The 20,560-nt window shown below is 48.0% G+C and overlaps 1 protein-coding gene across 1 annotated transcript in view; it reads left to right on the plus strand.

Moving 5' to 3' along the window:
• The window catches only part of PPP2R5D (protein phosphatase 2 regulatory subunit B'delta), a 235,173-nt gene that overhangs the window by 158,269 nt on the left and 56,344 nt on the right, over positions 1-20,560 (plus strand). The window contains 1 exon segment of the mRNA XM_030195682.1: positions 12,158-12,259. Coding sequence (XP_030051542.1) covers positions 12,158-12,259 — 102 coding nt within the window.

Genomic DNA, 20,560 nt, shown 5'->3' on the forward strand with positions numbered 1-20,560 from the left:
GCGCACCGCGCAGGCGCGGCCGTCTTCCCGCCCGGAAACCGGCTCGAGCCGGCCAGTCTTCTTTCGTCCGCGCTCGGTACAGTCGTGTACGCCGTTCGTGCCCCAGAGAGTCGACCTCGCGCGTCCTTTTCGACGTGTTTTTTTGCTTTTTTCCTTGAAAAAGTTCGGGAAGCGCTCCGGTAGTGTTCCGGAAGACCCTTTCGGGTTTTCTGCCCTTCCCGTATTTCTCAGTTTTTGCCCGTAAGTTTTCTTTTCGTTGTCGGGGTAGGCCTCTTTTGGCCTCGGTCGAGATTTTTCTCCCTCTAAATTTTTGGTGCTTCAATTTTCGCCATTTCGGCTTTTGATTTCGCCGGCGTGATTTTTCCGCCCATGACATCGAAGCCTTCCAGCGGCCTTCAAGAAGTGCACCCAGTGCGCCCGGGTAATCTCGCTCACTGATAGGCACTCTGCGTGTCTTCAGTGTCTAGGGGCCCAGCACCGCCCTCAGAAACTGCAGTCTGTGTTCCCTGTTACAAAGGCGGACTCAGGTAGCGAGATTAGCCCAGTGGAACGTTTTGTTCTCGGGCTCTTCGTCGGCATCGGCACCGGAGGCATCGAGTGCATCGACGTCGTCAGCGTCCGGACCATCTTCCTTGGCTGCCGTTCCATCGACTGCCATCGAGGCATCGGACCTCTGCATCGGCGCCGAGGCATCGGGCGACTGCATCGACGGTCGGTGGTACCGAGACTTCGGCTGCTGATGTCGTCGGACGGAGGTGCATCGTCAGGAGTGCAGGTGAGGGCTGTCCATTCCCCTGCTGTTGGCGGTGAGCCTTCGGGTGGGTCTCCTCCTACCCTGAGGGCTCCTGCGGTACAGCCCCCCCGGGATCGACCCTCTTCGGTCTCGGCCCCGAGGAAGCGCGGATGGATTCTACGTCCTCCTCGTCGGTGCCTGGGGAGCTCCTGGTGACATGCTTCGGAAAGAAGTCGAAGAGCATCGACACCGGTCTCCTCCCCATGTCGGCACCGAGAGCTCTGGGTCGCCGAGGGATTCGGCACCCAGCAGGGCATCGGCACCGAGAGGACCGCTCACCCTCTGTTCAGGAGGTGTCGATGCGCTCCACTCTGGACAGCCCGGAACAGCCTCCTCGCCCGGAACAGGTTCTGACGTCGACGCCTGCATCGACCTCTCAGCCTTTCTCTGCAGCCGCTCTAACGAGGAGCCTCCGGGCCGTTCTCCCAGAGATTCTGGGAGAGCTGTTGCGCCCTACCCCTCCGGTACCGGCGGTGCTTGCGCCTCCGGTACCGTCGAGCGTGGCGCCGGCTGGCCCATCGCCCAGGTTGAGGTCCCCGACTTCGCGGGTACCGACAGCGGCCAACCTCCCAGGAAGGCTCCCCGACTACGTCGGCGGAGGGAGCTTCGCCGATGCGGGCGAGGGAGTCTACCTCTCGACGCCCCACCGTGGACGGGGTTTCCAACCGAGTCGAGCAGGGCGAGGTTGCAGACGCAGGTTCGTGAACTTGTGTCTGACACCGAGGGTGAGGCCTCGTGGGAGGAAGAGGAGGACCCCAGAATATTTTCTGACGAGGAGTCTGAGGGTCTTCCTTCTGATCCCACTCCCTCTCCTGAGAGACAGCTTTCTCCTCCCGAGAGCCTGTCTTTTGCTTCCTTTGTCCGGGAGATGTCTACGGCATCCCTCCCGGTGGTTGTGGAGGACGAGCCCAGGGCTGAAATGTTTGAGCTCCTGGACTATCCTTCTCCACCTAAGGAAGCGTCCACTGTTCCCTTGCACCATGTCCTGAAAAAGACATTGCTTGCGAACTGGACCAAGCCACTAAGTAATCCCCACATTCCCAAGAAGATTGAGTCCCAGTACCGGATCCATGGGGACCCAGAGCTGATGCGCACTCAGTTGCCTCATGACTCTGGAGTTGTGGATTCTGGCCCTAAAGAAGGCTAAGAGTTCTAGGGAGCATGCTTCGGCGCCCCCGGGCAAAGACCCTAGAACCTTAGACTCCTTTGGGAGGACGGCCTACCATTCTTCTATGCTCGTGGCCAGATCCAGTCTTACAGCTCTACACGAGCATACACATGCGGAACAATGTGCGGGCAGTTGGCGGGCTTGGTTGATGCTCTTCCCCCTGAGCAAGCCAAGCCTTTTCAGGAGGTGGTCAGGCAGCTGAAGGCGTGCAGGAAAATTCCTGGCCAGAGGAGTTTATGACACTTTGATGTTGCGTCAGGGCCGCTGCTCAAGGTGTGGTGATGCGCAGGCTCTCATGGCTGCGTGCCGCCGACCTGGAGAAAGACTCCAGCAGCGATTGCGGACTCGCCTTGCCGTGGCGGACAACATTTTGGAGAGAAAAAGTCGAGCAGGTGGTAGAGTCTCTCCACCAGCGGGACACCGCATTCGACAAGTTCTCCCGCCGGCAGCCTTCAGCCTCTACCTCTACAGGTAGACGATTTTTCGGGGGAAGGAAGACTGGTCCCTATGCTCCTGGTAAGCGTAGGTACAATCCTCCTTCCCGACAGCCTGCGGCCCAGGCTAAGCCCCAGCGCGCTCGCTCTCGTCAGCAGCGTGCGCCTCAGCAAGGCCCCGCGGCTCCCCAGCAAAAGCAAGGGGCGAGCTTTTGACTGGCTCCAGCAGAGCATAGCCGACATCCAAGTGTCCGTGCCGGGCGACCTGCCGGTCGGGGGGAGGTTGAAAGCTTTTCACCAAAGGTGGCCTCTCATAACCTCCGATCAGTGGGTTCTCCAAATAGTCCGGCAGGGATACACCCTCAATTTGGCCTCAAAACCTCCAAATTGTCCACCGGGAGCTCAGTCTTACAGCTTCCAGCACAAGAAGGTACTTGCAGAGGAACTCTCCGCCCTTCTCAGCGCCAATGCGGTCGAGCCCGTGCCATCCGGGCAAGAAGGGCTGGGATTCTATTCCAGGTACTTCCTTGTGGAAAAGAAAACAGGGGGGATGCGTCCCATCCTAGACCTAAGGGCCCTGAACAAATATCTCGTAAAAGAAAAGTTCAGGATGCTTTCCCTGGGCACCCTTCTCCCCATGATTCATCAAAACGATTGGCTATGCTCTCTGGACTTGAAGGATGCCTACACACACATCCCGATACTGCCAGCTCACAGGCAGTATCTGCGATTTCAGTTGGGCACACGCCACTTCCAGTACTGTGTGCTACCCTTTGGGCTCGCCTCTGCGCCCAGGGTGTTCACAAAGTGCCTAGCTGTGGTAGCAGCGGCACTTCGCAGGCTGGGGGTGCACGTGTTCCCATATCTCGACGATTGGCTGGTGAAGAACACATCCGAGGCAGGAGCCCTGCAGTCCATGCAGATGACTATTCGCCTCCTGGAGCTACTGGGGTTTGTGATAAATTACCCAAAGTCCCATCTTCTCCCAGTGCAGAAACTCGAATTCATAGGAGCCCTGCTGGATTCTCGGACAGCTCGCGCCTATCTCCAGAGGCGAGAGCCAACAACTTGTTGTCCCTCGTCTCGCGGGTGCGCGCGTCCCAGCAGATCACAGCTCGGCAGATGTTGAGATTGCTGGGCCACATGGCCTCCACAGTTCATGTGACTCCATGGCCCGCCTCCACATGAGATCTGCTCAATGGACCCTAGCCTCCCAGTGGTATCAGGCCGCTGGGGGTCTAGAGGACGTGATCCACCTGTCCACGAGTTTTCTCTAATCCCTGTATTGGTGGACGATTTGCTCCAATTTGACTCTGGGACGTCCCTTCCAATTCCTCAGCCACAAAAAGTGCTGACCACGGATGCGTCTCTCCTGGGATGGGGAGCTCATGTCGATGGGCTCACACCCAAGGAAGTTGGTCCTCCAAGAACGCAATCTACAGATCAATCTTCTGGAGTTGCGAGCGATCTGGAACGCTCTGAAGGCTTTCAGAGATCGGCTGTCCCACCAATTATCCAAATTCAGACAGACAACCAGGTTGCCATGTACTATGTCAACAAGCAGGGGGGCACCGGATCTCGCCCCCTGTGTCAGGAAGCCGTCAGCATGTGGCTCTGGGCCCGCCGTCTCGGCATGGTGCTCCAAGCCACATATCTGGCAGGCGTAAACAACAGTCTGGCCGACAGACTGAGCCGGATTATGCAACCTCACGAGTGGTCGCTCAACTCCAGAGTGGTGCGCCAGATCTTCCAAGCGTGGGGCACCCCCTTGGTGGATCTCTTCGCATCTCGAGTGAACCACAAAGTCCCTCAGTTCTGTTCCAGGCTTCAGGCCCCCGGCAGACTAGCATCGGATGCCTTCCTCCTGGATTGGGGGGAGGGCCTGCTGTATGCTTATCCTCCCATCCCTCTGGTGGGGAGGACTTTGTTGAAACTCAAGCAAGACCGAGGCACCATGATTCTGATTGCTCCTTTTGGCCGCGTCAGATCTGGTTCCCCTTCTTCTGGAGTTATCCTCCGAAGAACCGTGGAGATTGGAGTGTTTTCCGACCCTCATCACACAGGACGAGGGGGCGCTTCTGCATCCCAACCTCCAGTCTCTGGCTCTCACGGCCTGGATGTTGAGGGCGTAGACTTTGCCTCTTTGGGTCTGTCAGAGGGTGTCTCCCGCATCTTGCTTGCTTCCAGGAAAGACTCCACTAAGAGAAGTTACTTCTTCCATTGGAGGAGGTTTGCCGTCTGGTGTGACAGCAAGGCCCTAGATCCTCGCTCTTGTCCTACACAGACCCTGCTTGATACCTTCTGCACTTGTCTGAGTCTGGTCTCAAGACCAACTCTGTAAGAGTTCACCTTAGTGCAATCAGTGCATACCATTACCGTGTGGAAGGTAAGCCGATCTCAGGACAGCCTTTAGTTGTTCGCTTCATGAGAGGTTTGCTTTTGTCAAAGCCCCCTGTCAAGCCTCCTACAGTCATGGGATCTCAATGTCGTTCTCACCCAGCTGATGAAACCTCCTTTTGAGCCACTGAATTCCTGCCATCCTGAAGTACTTGACCTGGAAGGTCATTTTCTTGGTGGCAGTTACTTCAGCTCGTAGAGTCAGTGAGCTTCAGGCCCTGGTAGCCCAGGCCCCTTACACCAAATTTCATCATAACAGAGTAGTCCTCCGCACTCACCCTAAGTTCTTGCCAAAGGTCGTGTCGGAGTTCCATCTGAACCAGTCAATTGTCTTGCCAACATTCTTTCCCCGTCCTCATTCCTGCCCTGCTGAACGTCAGCTGCACACATTGGACTGCAAGAGAGCATTGGCCTTCTACCTGGAGCGGACACAGCCCCACAGACAGTCCGCCCAATTGTTTGTTTCTTTTGATCCCAATAGGAGGGGAGTGGCTGTAGGGAAACGCACCATATCCAATTGGCTAGCAGATTGCATTTCCTTCACTTACGCCCAGGCGGGGCTGGCTCTTGAGGGTCATGTCACGGCTCATAATGTTAGAGCCATGGCTGCGTCGGTAGCCCACTTGAAGTCAGCCTCCATTGAAGAAATTTGCAAAGCTGCGACGTGGTCATCTGTCCACACATTCACATCTCATTACTGCCTGCAGCAGGATACCCGACGCGACAGTCGGTTCGGGCAGTCAGTTCTTCAGAACCTGTTTGGGCTTTAGGATCCAACTCCACCCCCCGAGGGCCCTGTTTGTTCTGTTCCAGGCTACACTCTCAGTTAGTTGGTAAATTTTTTAGGTCAATCTCAGTTATGTCCTCGCCGTTGCGAGGCCCAATTGACCATGGTTGTTGTTTGAGTGAGCCTGGGGGCTAGGGATACCCCATCAGTGAGAACAAGCAGCCTGCTTGTCCTCGGAGAAAGCGAATGCTACATACCTGTAGAAGGTATTCTCCGAGGACAGCAGGCTGATTGTTCTCACAAACCCGCCCGCCTCCCCTTTGGAGTTGAGTCTTCCCTTGAAGTGTATTGTCTTGCTACATACTGGACTGGCCGGCTCGAGCCGGTTTCGGGCGGGAAGACGGCCGCGCATGCGCGGTGCGCATGGGCGCGCGAGGACTAGCAAAGGCCTTTGTTAGTAAACTTTCCGATGGAGGGGGCTGCCGAGGACGTCAACCCATCAGTGAGAACAATCAGCCTGCTGTCCTCGGAGAATACCTTCTACAGGTATGTAGCATTCGCTTTGTCTGTTTATTTTTTGTTTGGTTATTGGTATTATTAACAGCCTTTATGAAGAGATTCACCCAAGGTGGTGTATAGTAGGCTAACAGCATAACAGTGAGGTGATCAAACATAATCATAAATACAACCAACGATATGGCAAATTGAATCCTAGAAATAGGAGTAATATGATGTAATATCAAAAATACACAGGTAAACAGCACAGTAGAACAATCATATAATAAAAAAGAAAATTGCTTTGCCTCTTTTCTTTGATTGGACGGTCTAACTGTAAGATTCTGTCTGAAAGGTGGTATATCAAGCTGCTACTATATGTAATTTATCCTTAAATCGAGCGTGGTACCGGAAGATTGGAGGGTGGCCAATGTAACGCCAATTTTTTAAAAAGGTTCCAGAGGAGATCCGGGAAATTATAGACCAGTGAGTCTGACGTCGGTGCTGGGCAAAATGGTAGAGACTATTATTAAGAACAAAATTACAGAGCATATTCAAAAGCATGGAAGCCAACATGGATTTAGTGAAGGGAAATCTTGCCTCCACCAATCTATTACATTTCTTTGAGGGGTGAACAAACATGTGGATAAAGGGGAGCCGGTTGATATTGTGTATCTGGATTTTCAGAAGGTGTTTGACAAAGTACCTCACTGAAAGACTCCAGAGGAAATCGGAGAGTCATGGGATAGGAGGTAGTGTTCTATTCTGGATTAAAAACTGGTTAAAAGATAGAAACAGGGAATAGGGTTAAATGGTCAGTATTCTCAATGGAGAAAGGTAGTTAGTGGGGTTCCCCAGGGCTCTGTGCTGGACCCGCTGCTTTTAACATATAAATGACCTAGAGATGGGAGTAACTAGTGAGGTAATTAAATTTGCTGATGACACAAAGTTATTCAAAGTCGTTAAATCGCGGGAGGATTGTGAAAAAATTACAAGAGGACTTACGAGACTGGGAGACTGGGTGTCTAAATGGCACATGATGTTTAATGTGAGGAAATGCAAAGTGATGCATGTGGGAAAGAGGAACCTGAATTATAGCTACATCATGCAAAGTTTCACGTTAGGAGTCACGGACCAAGAAAGGGATCTAGGTGTCGTTGTTGATGATACGTTGAAACCTTCTGCTCAGTGTGCTGCTGCGGCTAAGAAAGCAAATAGAATGTTAGGTATTATTAGGAAAGGAATGGAAAACAAAAAATGAGGATGTTATAATGCCTTTGTATCGCTCCATGGTGCGACCGCACCTCGAATATTGTGTTCAATTCTGGTTGCTGCATCTCAAAAAAGATATAGAGAAATTAGAAAAGGTGCAGAGAAGGGCGACCAAAATGATAAAGGGGATGGGACTACTTCCCTATGAGGAAAGGCTAAAGTGGCTAGGGCTCTTTAGCTTGGAGAAAAGGCGGCTGAGGGGAGATATGATAGAGGTGTATAAAATAATGATTCGAATGGAACGGGTACATGTGAAGCGTCTGTTCACCGCTTTCCAAAATACTAGGACTAGGGGGCCATGCGATGAAGCTACAATGTAGTAAATTTAAAACGAATCGGAGAAACTTTTCTTCACTCAACGTGTAATTAAACTCTGGAATTCGTTGCCAGAGAATGTGGTAAAGGCGGTTAGCTTAGCGGAGTTTTAAAAAAGGTTTGGACGGCTTCCTAAAAGAAAAGTCCGTAGACCGTTATTAAAAGGACTTGGGGAAAATCCACTATTTGTGGGGAAGTATAAAATGTTTGTACATTTTTGGGATCTTGTTGGGTATTTGTGACCTGGATTGGCCACTATTGGAAACAGGATGCTGGGCTCGATGGACCTTTGTCTTTCCCAGTATGTCAATACTTATGTACTTATCATTTCTAAAGCGCTACTAGATGTACGCAGTGCTGTACACTTGAACATGAAGAGACAGTCCCTGCTCGACAGAGCTTACAATCTAATTAGGACAAACAGGACAAACAAGATAAGGGAATATTAAAGTGAGGATGATAAAATAAGGATTCTGAACAAGTGAATAAGGGTTAGGAGTTAAAAGCAGCATCAAAAAGGTGGGCTTTTAGCTTAGATTTGAAGACAGCCAGAGATGGAGCTTGAAATACCGGCTCAGGAAGTCTATTCCAGGCATATGGTGCAGCAAGATAAAGGAACAGAGTCTGGAGTTAGCAGTGGAGGAGAAGGGTGCAGATAAGAGAGATTTACCCAGTGAACAGAGTTCCCGGGGAGGAATGTAGGGAGAGTGACAGTGGAGAGGTACTGAGGAGCTGCCAGAGTGAATGCACTTATAGGTCAATAAGAGGAGTTTGAACTGTATGCGGAAACGGATAGGAAGCCAGTGAAGTGACTTGAGGAGAGGGCTAATATGAGCATAACGACACTGGTGGGATATGGTCATGCAGCAGAATTTGAACAGATTGAAGAGGAAGAGAGATGGCTAAGTGGGAGACCTGTGAGAAGTAAGTTGCAATATAGTCTAAGGTAAGAGCTGATAAGAGTGTGGATGAGGGTTCGGGTAGTGTGCTCAGAAAAGGAAGGGTGAATTTTGGTGATATTATAGAGAAAGAAACGACAGGTTTTAGCAGTCTGCTGAATTTGTGCAGAGAAGGAGAGGGAGGAGTTGAAGATGACCCCAAGTTTACGAGCTGATGAGACAGGAAGGATGAGAGTGTTATCCAGAAAAATAGAGAATGGAGGATGAGGAGAGGTTGGTTTAGGGGGAAAGATAAGAAGCTCAGTCTTGGTCATGTTTAGTTTCAGATGGCGCTGAGACATCCAGGCAGCAATGTCAGACAGGCAGGCTGATACTTTGGCCTGGATTTCGGCTGAGATTTCGGGCGTGGAGAGGTAGATCTGGGAGTCATCAGCGTAAAGATGATACTGAAAACCATGGGATGAGATCAGAGTACCAAGGGAAGAAGTATAGATGTAGAAAAGAAGAGGTCCCAGGACAGATCCCTGAGGTACACCAACTGACAGTGGGGATAGAAGTAGAAGAGGATCCACTAGGAGTATACACTAAAGGTACGCTGGGAGAGATAAGAGAGAAAACCAGGAAAGAACAGAGCCCTGAAATCCAAGTGAGGACAGCTTATCAAGGAGTAGGCTGTGATCAACAGTGTCAAAAGCAGCAGATAGATCGAGAAGGATGAGGATGGAATAGAGACCTTGGATCTGACCAGGAACAGATCATTGGAGACTTTAGCAAGCGCTGTTTCAGTTGAATAAAGGGGGCGAAAGCCAGATTGAAGTGGATCAAGAATAGCTTGAGATGAAAGAAAGGCAAGGCAATGGCGGTGAACAGCACGTTCAAGTATCTTGGATAGGGAAAGAGAGGATGGAGATGGGGCAATAGTTGGAAGGACAGGTAGGGTCCAATGAAGGTTTTTTAAGGAGTGGTGTGACTACGGCATATTTGAAGGCATCAGGAACAGTCCACAGTGGAAGTGAAAGATTGAGGATATGACAGACAAAAAAGGATGACAGTAGGAGAGATAGTGTTAAGTAGATGGGTGGGAATAGGATCAGAGGAACAGGTAGTTGGTTTCGAGGAGGAAATAAGGGAAGGAGAGGTGGAGGTGACCTGGTTGAGAATTCAAGTTTAATCTTGTGAACCTTATCATGAAAGAACTCAGCCAGAGTCGGGGGGGGGGGGGGGTGGAGGGGAGGGGAATGAAGGGTGGGTTGGAGGTGAAGGCACTTGAGGAGACAATTCAGTGTGGCCAAGAGACATTGAGGGTTTGAGCCAAGAGAATTTGTCAACTGGATGTTATAGTCCTGTTTGGCAAGTAAAAGAGCAGACTGGAAGGAGGTCAGCAAGAATTTGAAATGTATGAAGTCAGCATGGGCACGGGATTCAGCCAAAGACGTTCGGCAGAAGCAGGCACAAGACGTAGGTAGCGGATTCTAGAGGTCAGCCAAGGCTGGGGTTTGGTACGTTTTACAGAATGGGGAATGGGAGGCGCGAGAGTATCCAGGGCAGAGGAGAGAATAGTATTATAGGAAGAGACAGCCTCATTGACAGACTTGGATAACATAGTGGTAGAGAGAGATTTGAAACACTGGGAGGACAGAGTAGAAGGGTTAATAGCCTGAAGATTCCTAAATGTATTGGTTAAGATTGGACAGGACTGGGGAGGAGGGGTGTTTAAGTGTGAAAGTTATCAGATGATGGTCAGAGAGGGGGGAGAGTTGAGGCACAGAAACTGGAGAGTGAGCAGTTTGAGAAGAGGATAAGATCAAGACAGTAGCCATTCTGGTGAGTGGGGACAGTGGAGCACAGTTGAAGATTGAAAGAGGATGTTAAAGCAAGAAATTGAGAAGCATAAGAGTCAGAGGGATCATTAGCCTGAAAAAAATCCCCAAGGATGAGGGAGGAAGATGAAGGTTCAAGAAAGAAGGAAAGCCAGGCATTAAAGTCAGTGAGAAAGGAAGAAAGGGACTTATCAGGGGGTTGATAAATGACTGCTACTCGGAGAGGCAGAGGAGCAAATAGACGGATGGAGTGGACTTCAAAGGAAGAAAAACAGTGAGACTGAGGTGGAAGAAGAGGTTGAAATCTACACGAGAGTGAAAGTAGTAGTCCGACACCACCTCCGCGGCCAACCGGGCAAGGAGTATGGGAGGAAAAGATAACCTCCATGGCATAGGGCCGCGACTGAAGCAGTCTTCAGGTTAAAGCCAAGTTTCAGTTAGGGCAAGTAGATGGAGAGTACGAGAGAGAAAAGAGGTCATGGATGTAGGAAAGTTGGTTACAGACAGAGCAGGCATTCCACAGAGTGCAAGAGAAAGGCAGGGAAGAAGGGGGGGAGGAGAGGAACAGAAATTAGATTGGAGATATCAGGGTGTGACCTGCACAAATAGGATGAGAGCTGATGTGGAGGACCAGGATTGGGATTAATGTCCCCAGTGGAGAGCAGGAGAAGGAACAAGAGAGTACGGAGAAGAGTAGGAGGTAAGGACGACAGCGACGAAGGCGATATGTAATCAGATAGAAAGGAGATGGATTAATGGAAGGAAGGAATGTTGAAGGTTGAGAGAGCTGAGAAAAAGGAAGAGGAAATTAGGCTTTAAAATAACATAAACATTTATTGGTTAACTCTTCAATGATATGCTTATTTTATTGAAGTATAAAGAAACCACAATAACTGCATCTCTATGTGGGAATTGACTACATTATGACTATTTATAAGTACATAAGGATGCCACACTGGGGAAAAGACCAAGGGTCCATCGAGCCAGCATCCTGTCGCACGACAGCGGTCAATCCAGGCCAAGGGCACCTGCAAGCTTCCCAAACGTAACAAACATCTATACCATGTTATTCCTGGAATTGTGATTTTCCCAAGTCCATTTAGTAGGCAGTTATGGACTTGTTCTTTAGGAAACCGTCTAACCCCTTTTAAACTCTGCCAAGCTAACCGCCTTCACCACGTCTCCCGGCAACGAATTCCAGAGTTTTAATTATGGCGTTGGGTGAAGAAACATTTTCCTGCCAATTTGTTTTAAAATTTACTACACTGTAGTTTCATCGCATGCCCCCTAGTCCTAGTATTTTTGGAAAGCGTGGATAGACGCTTCACATCTACCTGTTCAACTCCACGCATTATTTTATAGACCTCTATCATATCTCCCCTCAGCCGCCTTTTCTCCAAGCTGAAGAGCCCTAGCCGCTTTAGCCTTTCCTCTAGGGATGTCATCCCATCCCCTTTATCATTTTTTGTCGCCACTTTCTGACTCCTTTCACCTCACCCCCTTACTGTCTGATGTGTTCCCCCATCTACTGACCTCTTCCTCTTTTCTATTCTTTCAACCTTTCCTATCACCAAAGGCTGGCGTTAGGGGGTGGCCAGCAAGGCAGTGGCCCAGGGAGCCCCAAACCTGTCTCAAGCTGAAGAAGGCATAGGCTGAAGATCAGCTTTGGGGGCCCCCCCTCTCCAGTTGCTGCCCTGGGCCCCTGCTGTCACCTCACTTTCTTCCTTTGTGACCAACCCCTCCATCCCTTCTGCCCTTGGCTCGTTGACCTTTCTCCTTTGGCTTCCTACCTCTTTCACTTCTATCCGTTTCCCCTCACTCTCATTTGTTTTTGCAGAACAATTCATGGGCTGATTTATAATGCCTTGAAACTCTTCATGGAAATGAACCAGAAGCTGTTTGATGACTGTTCTCAGCAGTACAAGGTGGAGAGGCAGAAGTGAGTATTCATTGTGAATTGTGTGATGTAATAGGATATATTTATTTGTTATATTGCTATTCACAATTTTAAAATGGATAGTGGAAAAGAGTAGAGAACTTAACATAAGGTGGCCTAGGTTACATTAAAAGATCAATAAATTAACTAAAACAATAAAGATAACTATAAAACTATTAAATTATTAATCTAAAATACGAAAGGAAGGAAAGGAACAAGAAACATGACAAGTAAGGAATAAGGTAGGATGCAACCCTGGAGGCAAGATGAGGTCTGTAGAAGATATAATGGAAAATGTATATATTCAATCTGAAAAAAATTCCTTGGAAAAGAAATATATTTTGCATACCTGTTTACATTTCTTTAGAGGTCTGAAGGTGAATAGAAAGTGGGAGCTGATTCCAAAGTGTGGGAACAGTAATTTTACAACAGAAATGGTGTGTCCAATCCATCCTGGATAAGAGGGGATAGTAAATAAATTTTGCTGGGCCAAGTGCAACAAGTGGATACGTATATAAAGGATAAGTGAGCTAAATAAGAAGAAGGTATGCCTGAGTAGAAGACCTGGTGTGAATGGAATTCAGTAAGTTATATGGAGCCAACGTTCTTCCTTAAGAAGAGGTGTGAATCATGTCTTTTTTTCTTGAATGAGTTTATCAGTAGTATTCTACATTCGCTGTAGCAGCATAGATGAGAAGAGGACAGATCAAAAATAGAGAATTACAGTAATCAATATGGGAAAGAACTAATGAGTGGACAAGGAGATGCAAAGCTTGGGTTTCCAGAAAAGGGTGAATTAAGCAGAGCTGGCAGAGAGTAAAATTCAACTTCCTAGCTAGGGTGGAAATATGAAGATTAAAGGTAAAGTTCTGATCAGTAATCATTTCTGTTATCTTAACTGAGCCTTTTAGTGAAATAGGGGTACCCAGGATGGTTGCTGGAGAAGTAGCCTAGTGGCTAGTGCAGCGGACCTACATCCTGGGGCACTGGGTTCAATTCCCACTGCAGTTCCTTGTGACTCTGGGCAAGTCACTTAACCCTCCATTGCCCCAGTTACAAATAAGTACCTGTATATACTATGTGAACTGCTTTGAATGTAGTTGCAAAAACCACAGAACGGCAGGATATCAAGGTAGTTTTCCATCTGGAGAACAGTATAGTGTCAGTCTTAGCAGGGTTCAGTTTGAGGCCCTTTGGTGAGAAATGGTATCGAGTTTGTTGTAGAGTTTGGTAATATGCCGCTATGTCTTTTTTTGAGATACGAATGCAATACTCAAAGTGAGGTTGCACCATGGAGTGATACAGAGACATTATATTATTCTTGGTCTTATTTACTATCCCTTTCCTAATAATTGCTAGCATCTTGTTTGCTTTTTTGGGCAGAAGACTATGAAAATTTGCAGGAAGACCTTAGGAAACTGGAAGACTGGGCATCTAAATGGCAGATGATATTTAATGTGGACAAATGGAAAGTGATGTACATTGGAAAGAATAATCCGAATCATAATTAGCTGATGCTAGGGTCCACCTTAGGAGTCAGCACATAAGAAAAAGATCTGTGTCATTGTAGACAATATGCTGAAATCTGCCCAATGTGTGGTGGTGGTCAAAAAAGCAAACAGGATGCTAGGAATTATAAGGAAAGGGATGCAAAATAAGACCAAGAATAGTATAACGCCTTTGTATCGCTCCATGGTATGAACTTGACTATTGCGTTCATTTCTTGTCACCTTAGACATTAACAGAAAAAAGTTTAAATGTTTCACATATAGGAACCACTAAAATTCTGCCTTTATAATGCATTTGTATCGCTCCATGGTGCAACCGTACCTCGAATATTGTGTTCAATTCTGGTCACCGCATCTCAAAAAAAGATATAGTGGAATTAGAAAAGGTGCAGAGAACGGTGACAAAAATGATAAAGGGGATGGGACAACTTCCCTATAAGGAAAGGCTAAAGTGGCTAGGGCTCTTCAGTTTGGAGAAAAGACGGCTGCGGGGAGATATGATAGAGGTCTATAAAATAATGAGTGGAGTGGAATGGGTAGATATGAATCGCTTGTTTACTCTTTCCAAAAATACTAGAACTAGGGGGCACGCAATGAAGCTACAAAGCAGTACATTTAAAACGAATTGGAGAAAATGTTTCTTTTCTCAACGTGTAATTAAGCTCTGAAATTCGTTGCCAGAGAATATGGTAAAGGCGGTTAGCTTAGCAGGATTTTAAAAAAGGGTTTGGACGGCTTCGTAAAGCAAAAATTCATAGATCATTATTAAAATGGACTTGGGGAAAATCTACTGCTTATTTCTAGGATAAGCAGCATAAAATGTTTTGTACTTTTTGGGGATATTGCCGGGTATTTGTGACTACTACTACTACTACTTAGCATTTCTACAGCGCTGCCAGGGTTATGCAGCGCTGTACAAATTTAACATGAAGAAGGACCGTCCCTGCTCAAAAGAGCTTACAATCTAAAGGTTACAAACTGTGTAGTCAGTGTAGGTATCATGAGTGGGGAAGGTGGTTATGCGCCAAAAGCAAGGGAGAAGAGATGGGCTTTGAGTAAGGACTTGAAGATGGGCAGGGAGGGCGCATGACGTATGGGCTCGGGAAGGCTGTTCCAGGCATATGGTGATTCGAGGCAGAAGGGGCGGAGTCTGGAGTTAGCGGTGGTGGAGAAGGGTACAGATAGGAGTGATTTGTCCTGAGAGTGGATGTTACGGGTGGGAACATACGGGGAGAGGAGGGTAGAGAGGTAATGGGGGGCTGCAGATTGAGTGCATTTGAAGGTTAAAAGAAGAAGCTTGAACTGTATACGGTAGCGGATCGGGAGCCAGTGAAGTGACTTGAGGAGAGGGGTGATATGAGAGTATCGGTTCACGCGGTAGATAAGACGTGCGGCAGAATTTTGGACAGATTGAAGGGGGGATAGATGGTTAAGCGGGAGGCCAGTGAGAAGAAGGTTGCAATAGTCAAGACGAGAGGTGACAAGCGAGTGGACGAGGGTTCGGGTGGTCTGTTCAGAGAGGAATGGGCGAATTTTGCTAATATTATAGAGGAAGAAGCGACAGGTCTTAGCTGTCTGCTGGATATGGGCAGAGAAGGAGAGGGAGGAGTCGAAGATGACTCCGATATTGCGGGCTGATGCGATGGGGAGGATGAGGGCGTTATCAACAGAGACGGAAAGTAGGGGACGAGGAGAAGAGGGTTTGGGTGGAAAGACAAGGAGCTCAGTCTTTGCCATGTTCAGTTTCAGATGCTGGTTGGACATCCAGGCAGCGATGTCTGAAAGGCAGGCCGAAACTTTGGCCTGGGTTTCGACCGTGATGTCGGGAGTGGAGAGATAAAGCTGGGTGTCATCAGCATAGAGATGGTACTGGAAACCATGTGATGAGATCAGCGAGCCTAGGGAAGAGGTGTAGATTGAGAAAAGAAGCGGTCCAAGGACAGAACCTTGAGGAACCCAGCAGAGAGCGGGATGGGGGTGGAAGAAGAGCCATTAGAATATACTCTGAAGGTGCGATGGGAAAGATACGAAGAGAACCAGGAGAGGACGGAGCCCTGGAACCCGAATGAGGACAGTGTGTCAAGAAGTAAATTATGATTGACGGTGTCAAAGGCGGCAGATAGGTCGAGGAGGATGAGGATGGAATAGTGACCTTTGGATTTGGCAAGGAACAAGTCATTACAGACTTTAGAGAGTGCTGTTTCTGTCGAGTGTAGTGGGCGAAAGCCTGATTGGAGCGGATAGAGGATGGCCTGAGAGGAGAGGAAATCAAGGCAGCAGCTGTGGACAGCGCGTTCAAGTAATTTGGAGAGGAAGGGTAGAAGAGAGATGGTACGGTAGTTGGAGGGACAGGTGGGATCTAGTGATGGTTTTTTGAGAAGTGGTGTGACTACAGCGTGCTTGAAGGTGTCAGGGACAGTAGCAGTGGAGAGAGAGAGGTTGAAGATGTGACAGATTGAGGGGTTGACTGTAGGAGAGATGTTGTTAAGCAGATTGGTGGGAATGGGATCAGAGGAACAGGTGGTGCACTTAGAGGAAGAGAGAAGGCGAGCAGTTTCCTCTTCGGTGATCTCAGGGAAGAAGGAGGAGGAGGCCAGGCTAGGTTGGTTGGGGGAGTGGGTTAAGAAGTCACAGGGAGGAGGTCACTTGGAAACAGGATGCTGGGCTTGATGGACCTTTGGTCTTTCCCAGTATGGCAATACTTATGTACTTATCTCAGAAAAGATATGGTGGCATTAGAAAAGGTTCAAAGAAGAGCAACCAAAATGATAAAGGGGATGCTGAGGAGGTTAGGGCTCTTAAGCTTAGAAAAGAAAGATGGCTAGATGGCAAGAGATCTAAAATTTTTGTCTTATAATGTAAAGGGCCTGAACTCACCACAAAAACGCCAAAAGTTGTTTAAAGAATTAACACATTTTCAGTCACAGGTGGTATTTCTCCAGGAAACACATCTGAGAAAGGAACATGAAAAGTTCTTATCCCATCCTCAGTATCCATCTGTTTTCTGTGCGTCTGATATGGAGTGGTCAAAGAAAAGGGGGGTGGCCATAATGCTTCATTCTTTGCTGCAGTTTCAGGTGCTGAAGGTACAGCGTGACAGAGAGAGGTGTTTTTTGCTCTTGAGTACAGCATTGGGGGATCTGGCAGTAACACTGGCCTCGACATATGCTCCAAATGACTCGTAGAAGGGGTTTTTGACCAAGTTGGTGGGACGTATCACCTCTTGCCCTCAGGGTAAACTTATTGTAGGGGGGGACTTCAATGCTAGGCAGCACCCGGCATTGGATAGATCGGGTTTGCCCTCTAGGGTGGATGTTATGCTTTCACAAGCTTTGAACAGATTCGCTAGAGATTTGGGTTTGTTGGATTTATGGCGTGTTTCTCATCCGGGGGATGGACCTCGGATATTGGTACGCCTACCTTGTTGGATCATGCACCGGTATAGGTTGGTCTACCCTCGCTTGCATGTGAGGAGAAAGAGAAGAAATGGGCCTTGAACACCACTTTGCTGAAGGAGGAGGAGATATTAGCTGGCTATAGACAGACTCTACAAGAATATCTAGAGAATAATGTAGACTCGGAACCTTCATTGGGGGTTGTTTGGGACGCACTTAAGGCGGTCTCGAGAGGCTGTTTTCTTCAAAAAGCTAGTTTCCGGGCAAGGAAGCAAAGGGCTGAGGTTGCTCAGTGTTTAGCGTAATTGAATCTTTTAACAGACAGACATAAAACTAGTCATTCAGTAGCAACTCTGAGAGAAATTCAGGGGCTTCAACTGAAGTTGGATCAAATATATTCTGATCAATTAAAGTTTTTCCAAGAACAGCAGAAACATTCGCATTTTGTTTTTAGTAATAAGCCGAGCAGGGCCTTGGTAGTGAAATTGAGGCAGTCCAGGGTTGTCAGGACTATTCTTAAGGTACGGAATAATGCAGATAGTGTGGTGTCAGGCTTCCAAAGCAGAAACTAGGTTCGTGAGCCCTTGGGCCACTGCCGTGGAGCAGCAGTGGCAGGCAAAACCACCCCAAACCAGAGACAAGGCAGAACTCTGACAGAAACAGCTAGACTTCACCTGCGCTTGACCGCCCTTCCCCAGGAGTTGAGCCCCTGGGTGCAGGCGGCCGGCAGGACTTACTGGACAGGGCAGGCTCAGGATACCAACTAGGCTGAAGAGGGACTGAGGGTCAGAGGGGAAAGGAATATACATGGGCAGCAAGACAGACTACTGGGCTAGGACTCACAGACAGACAATACAACACTAGGCAGGAAATGGACAGGTTTGAGAGCAAGGACTAAAAGCTGCAAAGCAGCCACTAAGAAAGGAAACACAGGTAAGAGACAGAACTGAAAGCTGCCAGGCAGCCACTAAACAAGAAACACAGACCACCAAGAACTTAGACAAAGAAATACAAACAAGAAACAAGACTGGGAAACAAGCAATACAGTACAAGTTAAACTACACAAAGACTAGACTAGAAACAGGCAAGACTTTCAGACAGATTCCAAGATGGCGCTGTGAATAGATGCACCTGTGTTTGCTCCTGGAGGCTGCTGTGTTTGTGAGTTTTCCTCGGTTCCTCTGTAGCCTCGTCAGCGATGGGGAAGCGGAGGGGGAAGGTAAAGGAATATCCCTCGGTTCCTGTGACCTCCTCGACGATGAAACAAACAACCCTGCAATTCCCAGGCAGCAACCGGGTCCTCAGGGAACTTCGACCCCTTCTGCAGCTCTTGGCCCTTCGGAGTTGATTGAGAGTGGAAACGGGGCTTCCCTGAGCCCTGTGGAGCGAATTGCACCTCCCCAGCCTGGAGGAGAGTTGCTGGCTGTTCAAACAGAGACAGACGCCGAAGTGGCTCAGCTGGTCCTGTCTGAGGGTGTGACTGCAGCAACGGAGATAGATTCTCAACTTCGGGAAACATTACTACAACAGGCTTCAAAGGTATTGCCTCGAGCTATTGTTTCCAAGTTAGCTCGTGCTGATAGTCTATCTCAATCTCCTCCTGTGGCTAGCGGAGTGATTAGACCTGCAATTGTGACGCTGGAGTCACTATGGGATATGGTTTACAATATCCAAACCTCTATGCAAACTACTTTAAAGCAGAATTCTTCTGATATTGAAGTTCTTTCTGAGGCTGCCCTGCTTCAAGCACAAGTGACTGCACAGCAAACCCAGAAATTGGAACATGTGGATATCAAAATTCAAGAAATGGGATCTATAGAAACAGCTTTGGTTAAAGACAATAATTTCCTACATAAACGACTTGAATACCTGGAAAATCAGACTAAAAGACTTTACCTTAGGTTTCTCAATTTTCCCAAATCTCCGTTAATTTCTCCCCTGGATATGGTTAAAAAATATTTGGTGGACATTCTAGGAATGGACAAGGACTCACTCCCTCTCATTACACGGGCTTATTACATCGGGAGTACTGGAATGGAGGTAGGACCCCCCCCCCCCCCCCCCCCCCCCGTAATAGGGGAAGGAATGAATCTTACCTCATTCCTAGAAAGCTCATTAGAAATAGTTACTCAGAGGTTAACTCTGCTTGTCACTTTTGCATTGGAGCCTGATAGGAATGCCGTATTACGGCTTTCGTTGAGACACTTAGAAAATCTGTTTTTGGGCTCAAAGGTCCGTATCTTTCCAGATCTCTCACGGCCTACACAGATGAGACGAAGGGCCTTTTTGGAACTTCGTCCCAGGGTGGTGGCATTGGGAGCAAATTTTGTCTTGCGATTTCCTTGTTTTTGTAATGTGATGTATGAGGGTAAACATTTTCAGTTTGTAGACCCAAAACAGTTGAAAGAGTTTATTGATGCAAGAGTTGATGTGAATATAGTAAACCTTCCCTAATTAGCAGGCTGGGGTCTGAACCAGAGGAAGCATCTATTAATTGTTAATTTTTGTATTTTATTTTCTTTTCTTTTTTTTTTTAATTTCCTTAATCTTGGAATCAAATTTCTTTAACTTGTGGACAAACGGGCTGTAAAGATATATACTTATTATTTTTGTTTCCTAATATTACATAATGCCGATTGCATATTCACTTTAAGTGGTGATGTATCGGAAAATTTAAATAAATTAAAAAAAAAAAAAGACTTTCAGACAATAAACTGGACTAGGCAGAAGTGCACCGAAGCACCAACAAACCAGGGACCTTAGACGATGCAAAGGCAAACTCAGAAGGTTTCCAGGTGGTAATAAACCCATCAGCAGCTGAACTGAGCTGCAGGAATCATGAGGCAGCTACAGGCGAGGCTATCTGCCAATCTTCAAACCAAGTCTGGAGGGCTGGAATATCTGGACCGGACCAGAAAGAAAGTCTGGAAAGTCTATGGCAGCCACCAGTTCTGGCCACCAGAGGGCGAGAGGAACACAAACCAAGACACAGGCAGAAAGCATACTGAAGCACAGAGAGGCTTAACACACACAGGTGCAGTATAGTGGAGTAATCAGAGCCATGCTGGAAGCAGCCAGCACACAGAGACAGAACTAACTCAGGAAGAGCAGACAGAAGCCAGCTCAGAAGCTGACCGCCGGAAATAAGGTGAGTCTGAGAGGGGTCACGACCACAATCGTGACATGTGGTGACTAAATCAAAGCAGATAAGGGAGAAGTTTCAGTTTTACCAAGCTCTATACATCCGATACTAACCCTAACCCTGAGGCGACTAGCATGTTTCTGTCGGCATGTTCTTTCCCTACGCTTACAGCTGGTCAGAGGGAGGCTTTAGAACCTCAGGTTACCGTGGAGGAGGTTTCGAAGGTTATTAAGGCACTACCAACTGGGAAGTACCCTGG

This window comes from Microcaecilia unicolor, chromosome 3 (assembly GCF_901765095.1).
Source record: "Microcaecilia unicolor chromosome 3, aMicUni1.1, whole genome shotgun sequence".
Lineage (NCBI taxonomy): Eukaryota > Metazoa > Chordata > Amphibia > Gymnophiona > Siphonopidae > Microcaecilia > Microcaecilia unicolor.